A 23885-nucleotide genomic window follows, 5' to 3' on the forward strand; every position below is an offset into this window, starting at 1 on the left:
TTGATGATGGATCCACATTCAAAAGACCCAGTGCTTATTCAGTTCAGTTCAATTTTATTTATATAGCGCCAAATCACAACAACAGTCACCTGAAGGTGCTTAAAATTCTTGGCTCCCATGTCTGCAATTTGAGTCCCGTCTTCCCTATCTTATCTTGGTATCCACAAAAACCCCACAGGTTCTCCAGCCTTTAGATCGATTGTAGTGTCATCTTCATTAACTGAAGTTTCTGTATGTTTCCTTATCATTTCATTCATTTTCCTCACTCCTTAACACATATCTGAGCTCCTTTGTGAACAGACTTGAACTTCATTTTAGACTTGTTTTAATCACTCTAGCAGCTACTATGATTTTCAGTTCCACTAATTTTCTTTTGAGTGTTCTTCTTAGCAGGGATAGAACTATTTGCACTAAACAATAATTTCAGATAAACTGTAATTCCATTCATCCATCCTGCTTTTCTCAGATTTCTCTGTGGCTTTTTCACAGTTAGAAGGAAATGCTTCCCAGTCTGCCTTACTGAAGTCAAATGAGCTCAGTCATTTGTTTTATTCAGTAAAGCATTCCAGAGCTTTCCAGAAGACAAGGAACAACAGAGGGTGGCCAGGCAGGTTAGTAATTCACCATTCCTTTTTGCAGGAACAGATCAGCAAGACAGGAAAGTATGAAAAAACAAGGAGAGTATCAAAGAGGCTCATTAACCAGCCTGACAGAAAGCACTGGTTCGAGCTGGTCCTTGAGGGGTTATTAGATGAGAAATACTTGTGTCTGCTGAAGAGCAGGAGCTATTACTACTACCACTACTACTCTGTGGTTGCTACAAGATGTCCCCCTTGGTTCTTGTTTCTCTTTGTCAGTATTAATGAAGAATTTTTTTTTATTATTCTACACCAAGTTGTTGCCAGGTCATTAATAACAAGATTCCCTTTCACTTGCTTTTAAATCTACTCAGATTAATTTAATGTGTTTTATTTTTAGAGATTTGGGTGAAGCTCTTTTTAGATGTTTAACGTTATGTCCTTAACAACCAAAGGTTCCAGCACACCAGGACTCCTCAAACTCTGCAGTGGAAACAGAGGACAGCTTTAAATACCATGGAATCACCTTATGGAAAAGCTTAACAGTGGTTACTCACAACTACTGGTGTTTAAAAAAGCAAACCAGACTTCAAATCCTCAAAGGGACTTCAACCGCAGCATCACAGAAAGTCTTCTGACAGGTGGATTTGCCAACTGGTAAGGTAATTGCAGAAGCAATGCTTCTGCAAGGCCCTCAGAAAAGTAAAACGCTACACTCATCCACACAAAAGCGTATTGTCTTTCATCTCTTCTAGAAGGAAATATTATATTTATATTGTTATATATTATAATTAGTCCTCCAGTTGAAGTTTGTCTCATGATCCACAAACTGACTGACAAATCTTATATAAACATGAACTTTGTGATTTTTCAGGAGGAAAACTGCTCAAGTGATTCTCTCTGATTAGTTTCACATTCTCTGGATCAGATTTGAATGAGATCCTGGAATGAAGACAGAAGAAAAGACTTTGAACAAAGTTTTATTTATAATAAAAACCTTTTTTGTTTGTTCACATATTAAATACTGAAAAGATTATGATCTCAACAACAATTACAATAATTCAAAATATATTTTTATAGTATCATTTGTTACTCATTTGTTTTTGTATTTACTAATACATATAAATGTACCAAACAGATAAATTTATTTGTTTCTTTACAAAGTAAAGAAAAAAAACCTGTTTGACAAAGAATGTTCTGCTAATTTCTCTGTTAAAGCCCATGAAGTAGAAGACAAAAAAAAGGTGGAGAAATATTTGTGTAAATAAAATTCATATCGATCACTGGTAGCTTCCATGGACAAACAGACACAGGAAAGATCCCCTTTAAAAACTCAAAAACATCAAGAGAACAAAAAGAAGATGTGGAGGTACCACCCATAATGTTTGACTGACAGCTGAACTCTGTGCAGAAATGATGGAGAGAAAATAAAATGAAACTAAAATGCAGATTTAAACCCACAATATAAATGACTTCAGTCTATTTCAGTTTAATGAATTCAGCAATATCTCCATAATTGTTGTAAAGCCTAAGTCCAGCATAGAGCGGCTGAGTGAATGTGGTCTGGACTCTGTGGAGGAGAGTCATGGTTTCAGAGACGCTGTAGAAGGACAAAATACCTGCTCTGTGATCCAGGTACACTCCTACTCTGGAGGAACGAGGACCTGAAATGGGACTTTCAACGTTGTTATGCCAAAATGTGTAACTAGTTTTGGAACAATCTAGTGCCCAAGATTTGTCATTACGACCAAATCCACATTCATTTCGAGTCCCTGCTCTGCTGATATTCCTATATGCAACTGCTACAAAAACTCCCCCTCTCCTCACCACCTCCCAGTAACAACGTCCAGTCAGGCTCTCTCTACTCAGGACCTGCCACCATCCAGTAAATCTGTCTGGATGATCCAAAAAGGATTGTTGATTATACATGAATGTTACTTTTCTGTTCTCGTCTGATAATAACAGCTGTTTGTGTGCTGTGTCTGGATCCAGTGAGATTTTACATGAATATTTTAAGAATTCCGCTCTGGTCTGTAGCCAAGCTTGTGACAGTAAAACATCGTCTTCAGTGACTGTCAGTGAGATGTTTGTCCATTCCTCTCTCAGAATGTCCTGTAGTTTATCTCTGACCTCTGACACAGCTGCTGTCATATCCTCAAAGTACCTCAGAGGATGGATATTGATGCTGGATGAGTCTGTAGACTCACTGAGTGCTGACAGTGAGGGGTAGTTGTGTAGAAACTGGATGTGATCCTCTGTGTGTGAGAGCTGCTTCAGCTCAGCATCTTTCCTCTTCAGCTCAGTGATCTCCTGCTCCAGCTTCTCCTCAAGCTCTTTGACTCGACTCACTTCAGTTTCCTGCTGGGATCTGATCTGCTGCTTCACATCAGAGCTTCTTTTCTGGATGAGATGGATCAGCTCAGTGAAGATCTTCTCACTGTGCTCCACTGTTTGATCAGCAGACTGATTGATGGCCTCCACCTCCTGTTGAAGCAGCTTCACATCTTTCTCTCTGTCCTGGATTCTCTGCTGGATGTTTTGTCGACTCACCTCCAGCTCTCTCTGCCTCTCAGTCCTTTCTGCTGCAGATGAGACTGTGTTGTGGCCTTTATGTTCATCCACAGAGCAGAGATAACAGATACTCTGCTGATCAGTACGGCAGAACATCTTCATTACCTCATCATGACGAGAGCAGATGTTCTCCTGGAGCTTCTTGGAGGGCTCCACCAGCTTGTGTTTCTTTAACGGAGCCACATCATAATGAGGCTGAAGGTGTTTCTCACAGTAAGAAACCAAACACACAAGACAAGATTTCACAGCTTTTAGCTTCATGCCAGTGCAGAAATCACAGGCCACATCTTCAGGTCCAGCATAGCAGTGATCAGCAGGAGCAGCTTGGAGTCCAGTCTTCTTCAGCTCCTCCACTAAAACTGCTAACATGGTGTTTTTCACCAGGACAGGCCTCGGTGTGAAAGTCTGTCTGCACTGAGGGCAGCTGTAGATTTTCTTCTCCTCCTCTCCAGCCCAAAAGCCATTAATACAGTTCATGCAGTAGCTGTGTCCACAGGGAATAGTCACCGGATCCTTCAGAAGATCCAAACAGATTGAACAAGAGAAGGTTTCTCGGTCCAGCTGAACTCCTTTCTGTGCCATTTCTCCTCTCAGTATCAGTGACTTTGTGAGTTTCACTTCCTTATAATTGAAAGTAGTTGGAGCTCTTATCTAAACAACATGAGTCAGCTCTTCTGCGTCACTGCACGTTGGTTACAGCCATGTTCAAAGTGCAGACCTGAAGGGGAGGGAAGAAGGAAATATATGGACAGACAATAGGTGCTGAGTCAGAGAGCAAGAAGAGGAGGAAGGGTCATCAGGCTATGATTAATTCTAAGAAGAGGAAAAATGTGTGATTAGTACTTCTTATAACAGAGCTTGTTTTGCATTTTAAACTGTTTTACACAGTGTGTTTTAAAAGCTCTTTTAAAATAATCTAAGACTGCTAAATTAATTCATCTTTGTATTCGTTTCAGTAATTGAAATACTCCATATAAAGAGAGAACATAGTGAATAACTTGTCAAAACTGAGCTGAGAGCAAATCTAGTCCATTTATTTTTTATATTTTTAGTTACAAAACAGAAAATTCCAAATGCAACTAAAAGAAAACTGAGCAACAATAACAGAGATTTATAACGTCTCTTCCTTCATCCCCTGTTTGTTTTTCAAGTTGCTTGTGACAGTTAGTTCTTATACACTTGTCTCATGTGTGACAATATAGAGCACATGCCTTTATTGTTCATAGCAGGAGGTGTTTAAATATTCTTCCTCTGACTTGGCCTCAGGATGTCTAGAGACAATAATCAAGCGCACTCAAAGGAACTTTGCTTCAGTGACCATGCCCTTAGCACACAGTGGATATTTGTAAGGGGGTGGTTGCAAAACATTGCAGCTGTCACGCAGTTTCATATGACTGAGTTGTGTGTTCATGAGTCAGTAAGTGTTATTTCATTGGCAGGTTAGGTGCATTATGCTGGTTATAACTGTTAAAATTATATGTCTCATCTATAGATTATTCCAAACTTTTCATACACACTAAAAAATGCTGGGTTATTTTCATAACTCAACTTCTGGGTAAAAGCCGTAGGTTCGTAAATTGGGTTATTGTGACCAAATATTGGTTCAAAAGTCATGGCTCAGGAGTTGGGTTGATGATGTGCCGGGTTCTTCAATTCACTCCACAGCTTGACTAATTCTGTTGGGCCACAGGTTGGGCAGCTTTGATAAAACATTGAGTCAAAATTTTACCCAATTGTTTGGGTTGAAGATAAGCCTCAGAAGAAGCCACATCAGTCTTCACAAACTGCCATGTTCAACTAGAAATGACCTGATCAGATATCACTGGACTTCTCCATTACTATATATAAAACATTGTAAGTAAAAAGTGAACTATAACAGTTTGAAAATCATAGGGCTGCTTTTGATAATGCAATTTATTTGTTTATTCTAGAACTTTACCCACTCATTAAATGTCTTTTAACAGATAACACCAGCTAGCTTGTGATGAAGAAAGTTATTTCTACCTAAAAATGCTTGATATCATCTTTTAAAGTTATGATTTGAAATGAGGCTGAGGTTGCTCTGTTTGACAAACTATTTAGAGATTACTGTATACAGAACAAAGAAAGTATGATATTGGGTGTCGCTTTTGTGGGAAAAAGGTAAAAAAGAAAAACGAACACAGTCTAAACTAATTTAATTTAATTATTTAATTTAACCTAAATTACCTCTATATTGATAACAACATCTTTTCATTTTAAAATTTAAAGGCAATGATAATTCGTCTCATTTAGATTTTTTTTTGAAAAAGATAGATTGTGCTAATACTTTGACCCCCTTTTTTCCCTCGTTCACTAGAGCGCGCAAAGGGCACATGCATCCCTGCGCTTAGCTCGCTTGCTACTAATGAAAACGTGATGGCAACAGCAACATATGTGAGTATTTATACTGCCACCACCAATATTTAGCCACCATCTTCGATCCTCACTCTGAGAGCTTTACATGTAATCAAAGTAAAATAAAAAACACAAATTCAATGCCCTCTAAATATCGTTTGTATTAAGCCTTTTGGTTCTTAGTCAACACACAAAGCTAAGTTGTTAAAGGGTTAACCTGGCAGGGCTGAGAATGTTGGTTGCATTTGGACCCTGCTCAGTATACAGCTAATCTGCTCTTCACTTAAGCTGGGCATACAGTGTGCGATTTTCGGCCCATTTTGAGACGATTTTTCAGTCGTGCGACCGTTTTGGGGATCGGCCCGAGTTTCGCCTTAATCGTGTGTCGTGTAGTATACATGGGGTAACGAGAAGCGATTAACACCCCACGACCAGCTCCCAATCAGCAATCGTATGGTTGCAAGAAAATCAAACCTTTTTGAAATCCTGGTCGCCCCTCATGAGGGTATTGCACTGTTGAAGCAGTGCCACAAGCCAATTTAACGCAGCCTCTCACACTCCGCAAGCGCAAACACAGAAATGGAAGTGAAAAAGATGGAATAGCATGGCAGTGCAGTGTGATCTGGACACAAGCGATAACTTGTAGAACTTTGGCAAGCTCATCCAAGCCTTTTCGATGTGGCCTCACAAAATTATCACAATCAACAACCGTGAAAATAGATGGACATTGCTGCTCAAGTGCAGCTGCCTGGTCAATGTTTTTCACTAGCAATTTAGCAAAGTTGATGGTGGTGATTCTATCGTACAGTTTGAGCAGGAGCTGAATAACGCGAGTGGGGAAAAAAAATATGAAAAAATAAATAAAATTAAATAAAATATGTATATATATATATATATATCGCACAGTGTATGCCCAGCTTCAGATGGAGGCAGTGCTCGCTATTCTATGACACTGAGTGAAAGCAGGCTGTCATTAATTCACAGACTAAAGTCATCGACTTAATTGTCCGAATGATTGGTCCAGGGTACACAAGCTGTGCAATCACACTTGCTTATATTTTTTTAACCTATATCTATGTACATTCACTTTAATGAAAATTAAAAATTTGAAATTTTATCCTTGCTAACTTTTGAGTATTGTGATGGACCGAGCAGTGAAGGAGCGTCAGGCACAGGTTAAAATTCCAAAAAGTTTTTTTATTTGACCCTAAAACAAACTTGGTTAAATTATACAGAAAATTTAAAATCTTGGGCCCATATAAAAGAGGTCAAAATAACAGAACTCTTCTCAAAAGCTGGTAAAAAACAATACTACTAACTCAAACAAACTAACCTACTTAGACAAGACAAATGGGAAACTTAAACAGTGGCTGATCAGCCAACAAAAACACAGAAAGGCGTAGAACACACAAAACCCAACTAAAACTAACATAACAAATTCAATTTCCCCCCATGATCCAGAATTGTGGTATAACCCAATTTGCAGGTCTCCACATAGGCTTGCTCTGCACCTTTTAGCTCCATCAACTGGGGGACTGGGAGCAGCTGCCACTGAGGTAACTCAGAAAACAAAGAAAGATTAAATCATAGATACATAACAGTGTAAACTAAAATGTGCGCACTTATTTTAGAATACAGTGTTATGTGACTGTATAAGTAAATTAATTCTAAACCAAAACAAATTCTTTATTAACCTGTAAATTAAATCCTATATTCAAAGAAAGAAAAATGTAAGTGTAGTGTTATGGTTGAGCCTCAGTTGTAACACTGATGTTCGGTAGACATTACCACTGTGTGGCTGTAACTGCAGTCATCACAGGTAGATTCAATTATTCTAAAATTAACATTAAAATGTTTTAACTTTAATTATTTAACTTTAGAACATCCGTGAGGTTCACCTGAGGGGGACATCTTTGGTTGCTAGTCTTGAGGAACACAAGCACATATCTATACATGAAAGATGCATGGTCCGGATACTTATTTTACACTTAATGGAGTGCTATGGAGAAAAGTGAGTATTTCTTGTGCATAAACTAAATCAGTTATAAAGTTTTTTGTTGTTGGTGGTAGTGGTTTCGTGTGTGTGTGTGGCATTTTCACTGTGGCTACATTTGGGCTTCTTGGTCAGAACGTCAGGGACACTGCGTTGTGCTGGCCCAAGTAAAATGACTCCAGTGGCACCTCCTAAAGTGTGTGCTGTGGTGATGAAAACAAAGAGGATCTGTTAAAAATGTTTGGTTTCTTTCTACTTCTTTTTTCCCCAAAGCTTCTGCTCTTTGTAGTTGTTTATTTTACAAGAAATTTACAGAAAAGTAAAGTTTTTGTTTATCCAATTTTATTAAATGCAAATGTTTTTGCTTGCAGCCCAACTTCAGGAATAAAGGCAATTTTGGCATCATCAATCGTAGATCAGTTGGTATGTTTAAAGGACTGCCGTACCTACACTTCAATACACACAACAACAGTTAAAAATCCTGAATACTGGTCAATTTTTCAATCAGTATAATGAGTGTCACTGTGATTATAAAAATAAATATACAGATTGTATGTACTCAATTTCCATATCTTTAAAAAAAAAAGTATGAACATTATGTCATTCATCCAAGTGACTTCTTCAGTCATATGCACATTAAAGGTGCATAAATAATAACATTTGTTTAAATCTATTGCGAAGCTGGCAAAAAGGTTTGTACAATTTGAAACATACTTGTTCTTGGCTTAGTCCATCTCCTAATAATTAATTGCCAGCATTCACAACCACTGGTCTGCTTCGTTGTTGTTTTGTCCTCTCTGAGCAAATGTCAAGCGTAGTATTGGAGCTCACTGCTCCAGGATTACAGACAACTTAACATTAATCAAACAACTGCAAATAATCTTTTAAATCTTACTTTATTGAGCCTTTTCTTTTGTTTAAACATTTCAGGATGCAAACTATGAGCCAATATCTGCAAGTATAAAAGCTGATTTGCACAGATGGAATCTGGTCCCCTTCTTGAGTCTCAGCTCTGGGGTAACTGCAATTAAGATGAACATGCTCCCCAGACTGCTTTACCTTTTTAGAAACTTGCCAATAGAAGCAGGCACGTGCAGGGGGGGCGGAAGGGGCTTGAGCACCCGCCCCTTTCCTGATGGGTGCCCAAAGTGCCCTTTTGTTGAGGCAATTTTTTTTTTAAAGTTTTAATTATTATTTTTTTTTAAATGTGTGTGTGCGTGTGGAGTCCTGTCTGTGCCCCTCAACAATAATATTTAACTATTAATCACATTTTTGCTAAATAAAAGGATCTGGCTTGCATCAGTCACATGATCACCATTAACCAATGATCGCCCTTGACGGCAGAACGCGCTGGTTACGAGCCGGGAACGAGCTCACAAAGAGCACGCGCATTTTTTGCGGTCCGGAGCTGTAGGAGAAACACAAATTAACTCAGAGACACAGATTGATGCGACAAAACCAGTAAGTAGGTGTACAGCGCACACTGCAGTCTAAAGCACACAGCAGTATTAGCTTATCACGTACACGTTGGTAAGCTGTCTTGTGGCAACTGACGAACTGAAACAAATGAGCGTGCTGTGTGTGCAACAGCGCGACAAACTTTACCTGTCCTTTTATTAACTGCACAGGTAGTGCTGGTCATAGCTGCTGGCTCACTGGGTAAGGCTGTCATGGGTCTGTAGCTCTGTCCACCGTTTTAGGGAACATATTTAGTTTTAAAGTAAGTTACAGGGCTTTTCCTGCCTTTCTGGAGGGCTTATATTTCACTTAAAACGATCTAATATGCATGTCCACATAATAATGGATTATTATAATTATAATATTTTAAAAAAACACGCTGTATTTTAAAGAACATACATTAAGAAACAGATTATATTAGATTTATATTTTAAATAAGACAAAATGCTGATTTTACAGCAGCAAAATTATTGTATCTCTACAGTTTAAAAATGTAATAAGCTTTCTGCCTGCACAGAGTGGATAGTGAAACAAATGGAATCATCATAAATACATTATTATAAATTTATTACTTTTTTTTCCCTCATTGCTTTATTATTGTAGCTCTAGTAATAAATAATAAGGGAAGGATTCTGGATCAGCACCATGATGGAAACTTGTGCCTACAGTATATACAGTATTCTGAAGAAGGTCTAAAATGTCACTGTGTGTGCATGCATGTGTGTGTTTTATGTATATGGATTTTTGAATTATTACTCATAATATAACATTGTCCAGACATGGCTGGTAAGGACATGAGGAGGAAACAGTAGGAGCTGTGTGAGGCTACTAAAGGCAGTGGATCCCTCAGCAGCTGGATTACAAAGAGCACAGGTAACATTAACACATGTACCTGTTGTTGGAGAGGTATTCCAGTATAAAAATAATAATAAGCACAACTGAAACGTTTTGCTTCTATAACATTTTTCTGTCATCATTTTATTATAGATTAAGTGTAAGAGTTGTTAAGTGTGGATAATTAAATAATAGTTTATTGCAATAGAAAGTTGTGCCTTGTTCTCAGATGGACAGCAAGTGGAGAGTGATAGATGAAATGAGGGGATGGAAGGAGGAAGAGAGGCAAAGAGTGATTCACAGGCAGGGTCTAGTTTATTTCTCAGTTTTTTGTTGCCTTATGGTTTCAAGTGCTGTCACCAATCTTTGCATTTTGTTATTATCTCATGACACTTGTTTAATCAGCTACCATCTCTCCTATGGACTTTTTAATGTCTACAGTCTCAGATCAGCACAGCCCTGCCCTCCAGCACTATCAGCAGCAGGAGCAGCAGCAACCCCTCAACAGCAACATTGTACCCATCAGGTAAAACATAGGCTACGTTTGCTTTGCCTCACAACAGTGATATAGTATGATGCGATCCCATATTAGATTCTTGATGAATGTGTGTTGTTGTTATTCAGCCTGGTTCAATGTGCCCCTTTTTAGCTTTGAGCACCCACCCCTATAAACGTCTCTGCACGGCCCTGAATAGAAGTGAACAATTACCAATTCATTGAGTGGGACAAATGGCTCTCCAGATTTATCTGGCAAAGGCCCAAAGCCAAGGATTAAATATCCCACCCTCCAGCTCCCCAAGGAAAAGGGAGGATTGGGTCTCCCCTGCCTCAGGAATTAGTATTATGCCGCTCAAATACCCCCCCCCCCTTATATTGGTGCAACAAATCATACATAGCTAGGTGGAAGGAACTGGAGTCCAGCCTGTTGAACCGATTCCCCCTACAAGCTGTAATAGCAGATAAGGGTCTAATGTGTCGGCTGGAAAAGTTGGGGAACCGTTGGTTAACCCACACCCTTCAAGTTTGGCAGAAGGTAATCAACATTTGCGGGATAGACAAAATGGTAAGAATTTTCAGGTGGTTTGTTTTTATTCCAAACAGACATGACTCTAACTTTAAATTGTGGATATCTTATGGCCTTACAAAATTCCTCTGTCTTACTCATAGAAACATTGTGCTCAGCTTTGAGACCTTGCGAGAAAAACACAACCTGACACAATACGACTTTCACAGATATCTACAGCTGAGATCATATATTGATCATGAGTGTAAATTGTCCAACTTTACAGGTGCCAAGTTGCATTTTTTCCACATCCTGAAAAAATGCTACAACCATGACCCCCTACTAAATCCATTTCTAAACTATACAAAGCCCTCTCTAGTGCCAGCAAGGATAACACTTTATACATTAAAGATAAATGGCAAAGGGAATCCGGGATTACTCTCTCTGTGGAGGAGTGGGAAAATGTTTGGTCCTGCCAGTGGTCCACATCCAGTTCTATGAGCTGGAGGGAACACGGCTGGAAAAATATTATTAGATACTTCAAGACACCATATCAGGAGAGTTATAAAGGTGCTCATATGCAATGCTGGAGACAATGCGGCTCGACTGTTGCTAATCATTTTCATGTCTTTTGGGACTGTCCTAGGTTAAATTTCTGGATGGGTGTCCAGGCCTCCTTAAGCGCAGTCTTTAACACTCAGATTCCTCTAGATTTTAAGGTCTTATACATGGGTCTGGCCCCTTTTCTGGAATGTAGGAGTGAGATTAAGTTGGTGCAATTAGTCTCGGTGGCAAGTAAAAAAATAATTACAAGAAGATGGTTAAGCCCCGTCCAGCCTACCCTGGATGACTGGTTTGGGATCATTTTAGAGATATTTAGGATGGAAAAACTGACACATCTGTTAAGAAATCAAAAGGCCAAATTCTACCAAATTTGGAACAATTGGATCCTATTCATTACCCCCACAAGAGCTGACTTTACTTGATCTCACTGTTACTTGTACTTTTGTAACCTACTTATCTAATTTCTGACCATTGTTAATTCACTTGTCTTATCTATTTATTTATTTTATTTTATTTTTTTATTTTTTCGCCATGACAGCAGCACGGGCAACCCCCCAGTTCATGTTTATAGTTCCATAGAATGTGTTCTGTCTTTATGTAACATGAGTCCCCTTCTGGAGAACTGGTGAACCTTGTAAAACTTTATTCATCGGGCAACTCTCCTAGTAATATCCATTAGAGGATAATATGCACCTGTTGAGCACTGTGTTTATCATTTGGTCTCCTGGACTTAACTCTGAAAACCTGGATGGACTCTGTTTTCATGTTATTCATATATTGCTATGTTGATGGATTTTTCTTGTCCATTCCAAATAAAGATATAATTAAAAAAAAAAACATTCAGGATGCGTGGTTCAGCCCTTGCAGAGCTCATAGGCCAGCAACTGGATTTCTGGAGGAGCGTCTACGCATATGTCAGGAAAAGGCTTCGTTCTATCAGGAAGAAGAATTCAGCACCAAAGGAACCCCAAGAAAATTTGCCTGGTACTAGAAGATAGATTGCTACAAAAAGCAGAAACAAACCTAAGGTCTGTTGATGGCTGCTTTAAATCATTTTTTGTTTTTGATGCAAGTTAGCCAAAGTCATGTGCCCAGGTTTGGGAATTCCTTCACACTGTCATCTATCCCAGGAATAGATGAATCACATGACAAGAATCAAATGTGATTGAATAAGTGAGGGCTCATTTAGCTATGATGGAAGCGTAAAATGTTGCTTATAAAGGTGCATGAAATGATCTGAGAGGGAGAGTCCCTCTTGCCACTTTTCTAAAGTGTTGATGGTATGTTAAGTACTGAAAGAAAATCATAAATTAATCAATTTTTTAAAGAGTTTTTACATGTAATTTGTTCTAAAACAGAACCAGCTTTACATAGCATGTCTTCATGTGTATGAACATGTACATGTGCTGTAACCAAAGACTGATCTGAAGTAATGGATATAATATAATGAATTATATACTTTTATTTAACTTGCATTTTACTTTCATTTATATATTTTGTATGAATTTTGCCATCTATGTTCTATGTATCATATGGCAATAAAAGTAGCTTTGAATCTAGTTTTTATATGCTGAATTTTATAGTAAGAAGTCTTACCTCAAATGATAATAGTAATTTAGCCCTTGTGATGGGTTCTGAGTTTCTATCCAATTTTTTTTAACCTCAGCTTTAAACACTGGTCAGTGTAACCCAGTTTTTGGATAGTTATCCTAACCCAGTGTGCTGGGTCAAAACAATAACCTAACCCTGTTAAGTTGAAACAAACCAGCGTTGGCTCGGTCCATATTTGACCCAGCACTGGGTTACAAATGGGCTATTTTTAACCCAGCATTTTTTAGTGTGCATATGTGAACATGATCCATAAACACTGCCATGTCCACTGCCATGGACTGTTCAACAGCTAAAATCTTATATCAAAGAAAAAAGACAAAATTCCTCCCTCAAAACAGCAGCTGGTCTCCTCAGTTCACCGACTGTTGTTAAAAGACGATGCGATATTAAACAGTGTGTGGTGGCGTGAAGGCGGATAACTAGTAAAGGTGACTAAATGGTGTTGACAACACCACCTGGGGAGGGAGTTGCACCCCAAGAGAGATTACTACAGCCAGTGCTAACGTTTTTACCAGTTACAAGAAGCACCTGGGCTTGTTATTAGCAAGCAGATGTGAGGCAGGTCAATTTCACAAATCAAAACTTATTAGGAAAAAACTACTATGCAAATGAATCTGGTCTGCAATACAGCCTGTGATCTTTGCCACCTTGAACAGGAATGAGTGCAAGTTGCCAAAGCTCAAGAGTGGACCACAACACCACTATAACAACCTCTGATTAACAGCTAAGGGAGGGATGAATGTTCATGCTGCGTTCACAGACACATGTATGGACCAACCTCCACCAAATCTACCCCACTACAAGTGGTAAACATGGCCCTGACCTGACCTTTCTGTTGCTGTCATCAATTTCAAAATAAGCAAATGTTTTTGTATGTTTGTTTGTTTTATTGTTGTTTTATGAAATGGCACAAGTTCCCATTTTCTTCTACAATGTCAGAGCCAATGTTTCCTCTAAGTTGCGCGCGTGCGCAATTGCGCACTGCTGGCACGGTCTCTGCGCACAGAAAATCTGCGTTGTGCACAAAAAAAAATCTAACCTAAATTCAAATTAAAATGAATACTTTAACAATTCTGTTTTGCAGTGTTAGTCAGTAAGTGACTGGCTGCTCCCGTATGGGATTAGAACGATGCCACCTTATCCCATAGTCTAGCCAATAATGCGATTCACATTAGTATATACGCAGCTAATCAAAGTCGTTGACAGGCTATGACAGCGTCCTTATGTGCCGACACCGGTGTTTTAGCTAGCAAAGCGGCGTGGCTGATGTGGAGTTGAAGCCAAGTTAATGACAACGTGTACAACCATTGGAGATGTGAGCAGGGCAGACGGAACAATTGACGGAAAAAGTGTGGACTTTATACCAGTTTTTAAATTGTGTTGATAGGACACGTAAAACCAGAGTTATGATAAAAAATATCTGCAATGTTTGGTTTTCTTCCTGAATACTATCGTTGTTTATATTTACTGCGGGAAGAAACGGTAAAAACGGCGTTTTATAAGGAAAACGTTCGAAAGCACTCTCCGCCTGTGAGCAAAAACAAAACCAACAAAACCCCACCCTTTCCTATTGGTGGAAAAATGTACCATGTCGACCAATCAAAAAATGATATGGTAACATGGCATCTAGTTGTTTAGGAAAGGGGGAAGTTTTAGGAGTGACGGCGGTGTTTTGAGATGTGAGAGATTTGCGACGTTTAGATCTTGTGTAGTTAGTGTGTAGTGTAGTCAATAGTTTTGTTGTGTGTGTCAGAACAATGAGGCGACTGCTGAATGTTACAGGTGTTACAGGAGTGATACATCTCCTGTTGTCAGGCCTGCAGGTATCAGGCTGCTGTTCTCCTTTATCTCATAGTGGACAGAAATTATTTTTTGGAGTGGCACAAATAATTTGTGTGGCATCAGATTTGATGCAGAACAGCTGAATGTTCTGTAAATAGTTTGAAATGTTTATTTAAAAAGACACCTTGGCTGCATTTTTAGGTAAACAGCTGCAAAGAACTTTGTTGTTTGCATAATTCAGTTACTTTTTTGAAGAAGTAACTATATAATTAATTGCCCAACATTGGTCATTATATACTGTATTTTGCAGACAGAGTTACAGGACTCTCTCCCAGACCACAGACTCATACTCATAATACAAGTCAGAGCAATAAATAAATAAAAAAAAATAAAAAAATAAAGTTGTGTTTTTCAAAATTGGAGTTCGAGTTATTTTTACTTCCAATAGTGTTAACATACTACACAGGTCATGAACAAGATTTTTTTTTAATTTTCATTGTAAGTGGGCTAAAGCAGTTAATTAAAAGTAGTCTAACATAAATGTAAATGCTGTAATTTGATTTTAATAAACCATGTAACTTGGATGGATTCGATGCTGGCGTGACCACAGTGCACACGTCTGCTGTTGCTCACAGTGGTCCAAGGGACCGCTCAGGGAGTTTGTGTGTTCGCTCAAACACATGAAAAATTAGAGGGAACATTGGTCACAGCTGTACCATACATGTTATTTCTGTTAACAAATGAAGCCAATCAACATCATAATCTGATCTCATTTTCAGATTTTAACATTACTTACACTCACGACTGTTCATCTGTCTTCTCTGTCCAAAATGTGTCCAACAAATGTGAACATGGTTTGAAAAAGGAGTGAAAGAAGCCATCTATGTCCACTTTGAACAGAGGTGGTGGCTTACGACACCAACTGTCTGCCATCTATAATCCAGAGATTATACAGTGGGATGCAAAAGTTATGGCAACCTTGTTAATAGTCATTATTTTCCTGTATAAATCGTTGGTTGTTACAATAAAAAATGCCAGTTAAATATATCATATAGGAGACACACACAGTGATATTTGAGAAGTGAAATGAAGTTTATTGGATTTACAGAAAGTGTGCAATAATTGTTTAAACAAAATCAGGCAGGTGCATAAATTTGGGCACCGTTGTCATTTTATTGATTCCAAAACCTTTAGAACTAATTACTGGAACTCAAATTGGCTTGGTAAGCTCAGTGACCCCTGACCTACATACACAGGTGAATCCAATAATGAGAAAGAGTATTTAAGGGGGTCAATTGTAAGTTTCCCTCCTCTTTTAATTCTCTCTGAAGAGTAGCAACATGGGAGTCCCAAAACAACTCTCAAATGACCTGAAGACAAAGACTGTTCATCATCATGGTTTAGGGGAAGGATACAGAAAGCTGTCTCAGAGATTTAGGCTGTCTGTTTCCACAGTTAGGAACATATTGAGAAAATGGAAGACCACAGGCTCAGTTCAAGTTAAGGCTCGAAGTGGCAGACTAAGAAAAATCTCGGATAGACAGAAGCGACAAATGGTGAGAAGAGTCAGAGTCAACCCACAGACCAGCACCAAAGACCTACAACATCATCTTGCAGCAGATGGAGTCACTGTGCATCGTTCAGCCATTCGGCGCACTTTACACAAGGAGATGCTGTATGTGAGAGCGATGCAGAGGAAGCCTTTTCTCCGCCCACAGCACAAACAGCCGCTTGAGGTTTGCTAAAGCACATTTGGACAAGCAAGCTTCATTCTGGAATAAGGTGCTGTGGACTGATGAAACTAAAATTGAGTTATTTGGGCGTTACAAGGGGCGTTATGCATGGAGGAAAAAGAACACAGGATTCCCCCCTGCTACCTACAGTAAAATATGGTGGTGGTTCCATCATGCTGTGGGGCTGTGCGGCCAGTGCAGGGACTGGGAATCTTGTCAAAGTTGAGGGACACATGGATTCCACTCAGGATCAGCAGATTCTGGAGACCAATGTCCAGGAATCAGTGACAAAGTTGAAGCTGCGCCGGGGCCGGATCTTTCAACAAGACAACGATCCGAAACACTGCTGAAAATCCACTAAGGCATTCATGCAGAGGAACAAGTACAACGTTCTGGAACGGCCACCTCAGTCCCCAGACCTGAATATTATTGAAAATCTGTGGTGTGAGTTAAAGAGAGCTGTCCATGCTCAGAAGCCATCAAACCTGAATGAACTAGAGATGTTTTGTAAAGAGGAATGGTCCAAAATACCTTCAACCACAATCCAGACTCTCATTGCAACCTACAGGAAGCGTTTAGAGGCTGTAATTTCTGCAAAAGGCGGATCTACTAAATATTGATTTCAATTTTTTTTTTTTTTTTTTCTTTTTGGTGCCCAAATTTATGCACCTGCCTGATTTTATTATTGCACACTTTCTGTAAATCCAATAAGCTTCATTTCACTTCTCAAATATCACTGTGTGTGTCTCCTATATGATATATTTAACTGACATTTTTTATTGTAACAACCAACGATTTATACAGGAAAATAATGACTATTAACAAGGTTGCCCAAACTTTTGCATCCCACTGTATCTTTGAGATCCCTTCCCAGATTCCTTAACACCCACTCACATTCACTCACAGCCTTTTGACCCCCCTTGGCTCATGTGATTAGGAAGAGGATCACTAGGAGGACCACAGTTCAGCTCGTTCCTTTTAGTTTTAGTCATTTAAACTTGTTGCGCTTGGACCTTAAATTCTTCCTGTACCACTGAAAATAAACTTCTAAGCTCTAATTAAAATAATACATTAGTAATATTTGTTTATTTATTTTATTAAGACCATGATAGTTTTACATACCTTTGCTTTGTATCTTTATTTCAGGTTTCCAGATGGTATCCAGCAGTCTGAGCCTCTCCTGCCCGGTCCAGACGATGATGCTGTTTTGCGAAGTCTTGACAAACAAAGACACAGGTGATAATGGGAAAAATTGAAAATGAACAAATGTGACAAATATTTCAAGAGCACCGTGCAAGTGACTCAAGTACTGACACTTTTATTGGCAAAGTTAAAAGTAGAAAACATTCAGGTACCTGCTGCCAGCTTCACAGTTGTGTAACTGTCTTTTTAAGCAGCAACAGGGACAACCAAAAGTAAATGTATCATTAAAATATATATTTAGATGGAGAATTTTGGAGTGTTTCTCACCATTTCACTATGATCTGAGTCCAAATTTCAAATTAAAAGCTGTTTCACTTTATTGTTTGCTGATTTGTGATTAAAGCTGCAAAGCTTACCAGTATTTTATTTTGCTTTGTTTTTCATTATTTTTAAAATATGAATTAATTGTAGTCACATTAATTAATATCATGTAAATTATTTAAACTGTATTTAAGCAAAAATATAGAATAACCATGGTGGGATGGTGGTTAGCCCTGTTGCCTCACAGTAAAAAGGTTCTTAGTTCGATTCAGGAGTTTGCATGTTCTGGTCCTCTGTGTGTCGGTTCTCTCTGGGTGCTCCAGCTTCTTCCCACAGTCCAAAAACATGCAGTTGGTGGGGTTAGGTAAATTGGTGACTCTACATTGCCCATAAGCATGGATCTAAGTCAGAAGGATGAGGGAACCACAACAGGAAATCGACCTAATAATATAATCATAATAATATTAACACTACTACTTATTAATAATTATTATTGTTATTTAACTCAAGTGTTGAAACAGTGGATAGCTTTCACTACCTTGGAATCCAGTGACTCAAAGACATGACATGGGCTACTCATACTACTTGTCATGGCCGAGGCCGGGCTGACTGGAGGACTCAAAAGCGGAACTCACAGGAAACACAAGTGAACATTGTTGAGAATAATCAATTGCTGAATATATATTAGAGTTAAAGAGACTGTAGTTTGGGATTGCTTGCAATATTATAAGATGGCAGTTGGTAGGGTGTGTAGAAAAGAGGCCTGGAATGGGAACAAAGAACTAGGGTGAAGGGCAGGAGAACAACTGACCCCCACCCCCAGGGCAGGAAGCAAGAGTTACTGAGGGTGAGGGGCTGACAAAGGGCAAATGGACACTACCTAAAAGGAGATGGGGGTCAGGGTATCAGCACCCTTGGCCACTGTACCAGTGTTTTTCCATTGTGGGGGTGTTTACTGTAGGGGGGAGGAGACTAGAGACCGAGATCAACCTTTAGAATAGGACTGCAGTGTGCTCTCCAGATACGGAAAAATGGGTAATAAAAGGATTTTGTGAAACTTGGAAACATCTCTGCGTGTTCTCTACCAAGACAAAAGAATCGGATAGACCGGTGTTGTCTCCCACAATGTGAAAAAACAAGACTTTATTTTCTAAACAACAAAATGTCATGAAAATTAAACAAACTGTGAACTAAGGTTTCCTCTACGTCTATGAAATTAACATGAAGCAATGACTTGACTTGCACACAACATATCAACTTGGCGAAAACGTTATGGCGTTATTCGTAAATCTTCACAAATAATGCCTTCCTCATGGCATAGAGGGAAAACGCAGGCTGCGGGAAACGCAACTGGGAGTCTTAGAACGCTGCAAGGACAGGAGAGTGGATTAGTGATTAAGTCTGGGGGGTGTCCAGGGAAAAACTTTGGAATCACAACAGGTTCTTGTCTTAATTTTTGCGGGCAGGGGACGAGCAGCTAGAGCGAAAACACACAGTGAGTCTCCGTCAGTAAAATTATCATTTACCGACAACTATAAGAACCAAAACTGACTGAAGATAGCAGAACTCTTGGGGAGGAGTAAGGTGAGTGCTGGTCCTTAAATGCTGACAGCTCAATTGCCTGCACGTGAGGAGACACGTCAGTGTGTGGTGACTCTGCCCCAAGGTGGAGACAGCGGCTCAGAAGCAAAACACCTGTACTCACCCGGACCATGACACAACTGCTGTTTTAAAAAGCAGCTGAGACCTCAGATCCTCAAAGGGCATCAAGTAAAAGAAAAGTTCACAAACTGAGGAATCTTCTTTTGCGCTAAACATGAACTCTGAACTTTGTGGTGTTTCAGGATGATAACTACTCCAGTTATTCTCTCGCATTGGTTTCACATTTTCTCAATTAGATTTGAGTGAGATCCTGAAATGAAGACAAAAGAAAATAGTTTGTTCAACAACGTTTTCTTTATAATAATAATCTTCGGTTTGTTCATATGTTGCATGTTAAAAACAATGAATTATCATATCTCTATACTTCATTTTTTGTGTTCGAAAAAAAAAGAAAAGTTTGGTCTTCCAAACGATAAATAGAAATTTAATTTATTTAATTTAGGAAAGAACAAAGTTGTATTTAGTAAAAATCTTCAGTTTTTCACAAAGTAAACATTAAAAATATTTTATGAATACTTTTAAAACTTCAATTAACTACAATTAACACTACAGATCTATATCACTTCATTTGTTTGTTTATTTTAAAAAACAAAAACAGAAATATTTAGTCAAAAAGACAGATGTAAATGTAATCACAGATATGTTTAAAAATGTACAAAATGATTTAAAAAAAGTGTTATAAAGGAATCTCTGCTGAATTCTATGTTAAGGTTTATTAAGTGGAACAAATCAATGCAAATGCAGAGAGCACAGAAAAGTTTACATTTTCATGTGGAGAAATATTTTTATGGATAAAAATATTAGTGAGCAGTGATAGCCTCTATGGCTAACCAGAAACGGGAAAGATCACCGGAAAAAAAAAACAGATCCCAAGGTACCACCCATAATGTCTGACTGACAGCTAATCTTTGTGCAGCGCAGAAATTTCACAATATTGCTGCAGAGAAAATAAAATGGAAACTAAAATGCAGATTTAAACCCTCAATATGAAAGACTTGAGTCTATTTTAGTTTAATGAACCCAGCAGTGTCTCCGAAATTGTGGTAAAACCAAAGTCCAGCATAGAGCGGCTGAGTGAATGTGGTCTGGACTCTGTGGAGGAGAGTCATGGTTTTAGAGACGCTGTAGAAGGACAAAATACCTGCTCTGTGATCCAGGTACACTCCTACTCTGGAGGACCCATGACCGGAAACTGGAGTTTCAATGTTGTTATGCCAAAATGTATAACTGTTTTTGGAACAATGTAGTGCCCAAGATTTGTCATTACGCCCAAAGGCACATTCATTCCTCCACCAAGCTCTGCTAATATTCTTGTATGCGACTGCTATAATAACTCTCCCTTTTCTCTCCACCTCCCAGTAACAACGTTCAGTCAGACTCTCTTTACTCAGGACCTGAAACATTCCAGTGAATTTGTCTTGATGATCAAAATAAGACTGTTGCTGTTTCATAGATGTTGCTTTTCTGTTCTCGTCTGATATTAACAGATGTGGGTGTGCTGTGTTTGGATCCAGTGTGATTTCATGTGAATATTTTAAGAATCCTTCTCTGGTCTTTGGCTCTGGTGGATCTGACAGTAAAACATCCATTTCAGTGACTGTCAGTGAGATGTTTGTCCGTTCCTCTCTCAGAATGTCCTGTAGTTTATCTCTGACCTCTGACACAACTGCTGTCATATCCTCAAAGTAGCTCAGAGGACGGATATTGATGCTGGATGAGTCTGTAGACTCACTGAGTGCTGACAGTGAGGGGTAGTTGTGTAGAAACTGGATGTGATCCTCTGTGTGTGAGAGCTGCTTCAGCTCAGCATCTTTCCTCTTCAGCTCAGTGATCTCCTGCTCCAGCTTCTCCTCAAGCTCTTTGACTCGACTCACTTCAGTTTCCTGCTGGGATCTGATCTGCTGCTTCACATCAGAGCTTCTTTTCTGGATGAGATGGATCAGCTCAGTGAAGATCTTCTCACTGTGCTCCACTGTTTGATCAGCAGACTGATTGATGGCCTCCACCTCCTGTTGAAGCAGCTTCACATCTTTCTCTCTGTCCTGGATTCTCTGCTGGATGTTTTGTCGACTCACCTCCAGCTCTCTCTGCCTCTCAGTCCTTTCTGCTGCAGATGAGACTGTGTCGTGGCCTTTATGTTCATCCACAGAGCAGAGATAACAGATAATCTGCTGATCAGTACGACAGAACATCTTCATCACCTCATCATGACGAGAGCAGATGTTCTCCTGGAGCTTCTTGGAGGGCTCCACCAGCTTGTGTTTCTTTAATGGAGCCACATCATAATGAGGCTGAAGGTGTTTCTCACAGTAAGAGACCAAACACATCAAACAAGTTTTTACAGCTTTTAGCTTCATGCCAGTGCAGAAATCACAGGCCACATCTTCAGGTCCAGCATAGCAGTGATCAGCTGGAACAGCTTGGAGTCCAGTCTTCTTCAGCTCCTCCACTAAATCTGCTAACATGGTGTTTTTCATAACAACAGGTCTTGGTGTGAAGGTCTGTCTGCACTGAGGGCAGCTGTAGATTTTCTTCTCCTCCTCTCCGTCCCAAAAGCCATTAATACACTTCATGCAATAGTTGTGTCCACAGGGAATAGTCACCGGCTCCTTCAGAAGATCCAAACAGATAGAACAAGAGAAGGTTTCTTGGTCCAGCTGAACTCCTTTCTGCGCCATTTTTCCCTCTTAGTGTCAGTGACTTTGTGAGTTTCACTTCCTTATAAATGAAACTAGTCAGAGCTCTTATCTAAACAACATGAGTCAGCTCTTCTGCGTCACCACATGTTGGTTACAGCCATGTTCAAAGTGCAGACCTGAAGGGGAGGGAAGAAGGAAATATATGGACAGACAATAGGTGCTGAGTCAGAGCAGGAAGAGGAGGGAGGGTCATCAGGCTATGATTAATTCTAAGAAGAGGAAAAATGTGTGATTAGTACTTCTTATAACAGAGCTTGTTTTGCATTTTAAACTGTTTTACACAGTGTGTTTTAAAAGCTCTTTTAAAATAATCTGTGCATGCGCTAAATTAATTTTATCTTATTCATTTCAGTAATTCACCTATTCTTTATAAAGAGAGAACATAGTGAGTAACTTGTCAAAACTGAGCTGAGAGCAAATATAGACCATATAGTTTTTACATTTTAGTTACAAAACAGAAAATTCCAAATGCAACTAAAAAGAAAACTGAGCAATAATAACAGAGATTTATAACGTCCTTTCCTTCATCCCACTGCAGACATCATCATCTTTTTCCCACTGTTTGTTGTTCACGTTGCTTGTGACAGTGCAATCAAAGGAACTTTGCTTCAGTGACCATGCCCTTGGTACACAGTGGATATTCGTAAGGGAGTGGTTGAAGAACATTGCAGCTGTCATGCAGTTTCGTATGACTGACTTTTGCATTAACGAATCAGTAAGTGTTATTTGATTGGCAGGTTAAATGCATGGTGCTGGGTATAACTATTAAAATTATATGTCTCATCTATAGATTATTCCAAACTTTTCATACTGTGTTGGTAAAATTATTTAGCACTAATTTAATAACAGCAGCTGTACTCTCCTGTGACAGTTACACCCAGCTGTATTAGGAATTCAGTTAAAGGACTGTTTTGCTTTTTAGTTTAAGTCTTGCTAGTTTTGCCGTATTTGTGCCTTACTATTAGCAAATTTGCGAGCCATAAGCTATGAAGCAAACTTATAGTGTACACTGACCCCTTGTGGACATTGTGAAACATTGTTTCTGTAATTTCTGACAGTTTATTTCTTATAACATATCTGACTATCAAGCTGAGACTAATTTTATTCACTAACATGATCTTAGAAAAGGAATGTGTCTCTAAATGTCTCTTATAGAGATATAATGTGTTGAACTGTATTTAAAAACAATTATATCAATGATATATAATTGTTAACCATACTTTTGTAGTAATGTCTTCTGGTTATATGCTATTTATCCAAGTAAGCAGTAAATATTTAAGTAACAGTGAATTTTATTAATATTCCTTATTCATCACTTATAAGTACAACTTTTAAGTACAGCAGTGACATGCAACCCCAGTTTCAAATAAAAATTAGGACTGTGTGAAATGTAAATAAAAATAGAATGTAATGATGTGCAAATCTCATAAACCCATATTTTATTCACAATAGAACAAAGAAAACATATCAAATGTTTAAACATACATTTGCTATTGAATTTAAAGGTAAGCAACACATTTTAAAAATTAGTAAGCAGGCAGCAAAAGGCAGGAAAAG

General features: G+C 38.8%; 2 protein-coding genes and 1 pseudogene across 5 annotated transcripts in view; 1 reads left to right on the forward strand and 2 right to left on the reverse strand.

Moving 5' to 3' along the window:
* The window catches only part of LOC109195563 (tripartite motif-containing protein 16), a 1176058-nt gene that overhangs the window by 885585 nt on the left and 266588 nt on the right, over nucleotides 1-23885 (forward strand). The gene's annotated exons all lie outside the window — the stretch shown is intronic.
* On the reverse strand, nucleotides 2603-3761 carry LOC109195555 (E3 ubiquitin/ISG15 ligase TRIM25-like; annotated as a pseudogene).
* Nucleotides 6702-22371, reverse strand: LOC100694018 (tripartite motif-containing protein 16-like). 4 transcript variants are annotated; one of them, XM_025900343.1, is made up of 4 exons: nucleotides 20771-22371; nucleotides 19673-19879; nucleotides 17626-17719; nucleotides 6702-7721 (listed from the first exon to the last, which is right to left on the reverse strand). In XM_025900343.1, the coding sequence occupies exons 1-2, from the start codon at nucleotides 22305-22307 to the stop codon at nucleotides 19848-19850; spliced, it is 1569 nt and encodes a 522-aa protein (XP_025756128.1). In that variant the 5' UTR covers nucleotides 22308-22371; the 3' UTR covers nucleotides 6702-7721; nucleotides 17626-17719; nucleotides 19673-19847. The 4 variants fall into 4 exon arrangements, with proteins under 4 accessions (XP_025756128.1, XP_025756127.1, XP_025756126.1 ...); XM_025900342.1 differs by having other exon boundaries at nucleotides 18213-19879; XM_025900341.1 differs by having other exon boundaries at nucleotides 18179-19879.

Source organism: Oreochromis niloticus, linkage group LG18 (genome assembly GCF_001858045.2).
Source record: "Oreochromis niloticus isolate F11D_XX linkage group LG18, O_niloticus_UMD_NMBU, whole genome shotgun sequence".
In the NCBI taxonomy this organism is placed as follows: Eukaryota; Metazoa; Chordata; class Actinopteri; order Cichliformes; family Cichlidae; genus Oreochromis; species Oreochromis niloticus.

Coding starts and splice junctions, on each gene's coding strand:
- LOC100694018 (XM_025900343.1), bottom strand. CDS start 22,307: ATGGCGCAGAAAGGAGTTCAGCTGGACCAAGAAACCTTCTCTTGTTCT. Junction 19,880..20,770: donor GTACCTGGATCACAGAGCAG/GTATTTTGTCCT, acceptor TCTTCATTTCAG/GATCTCACTCAAATCTAATT.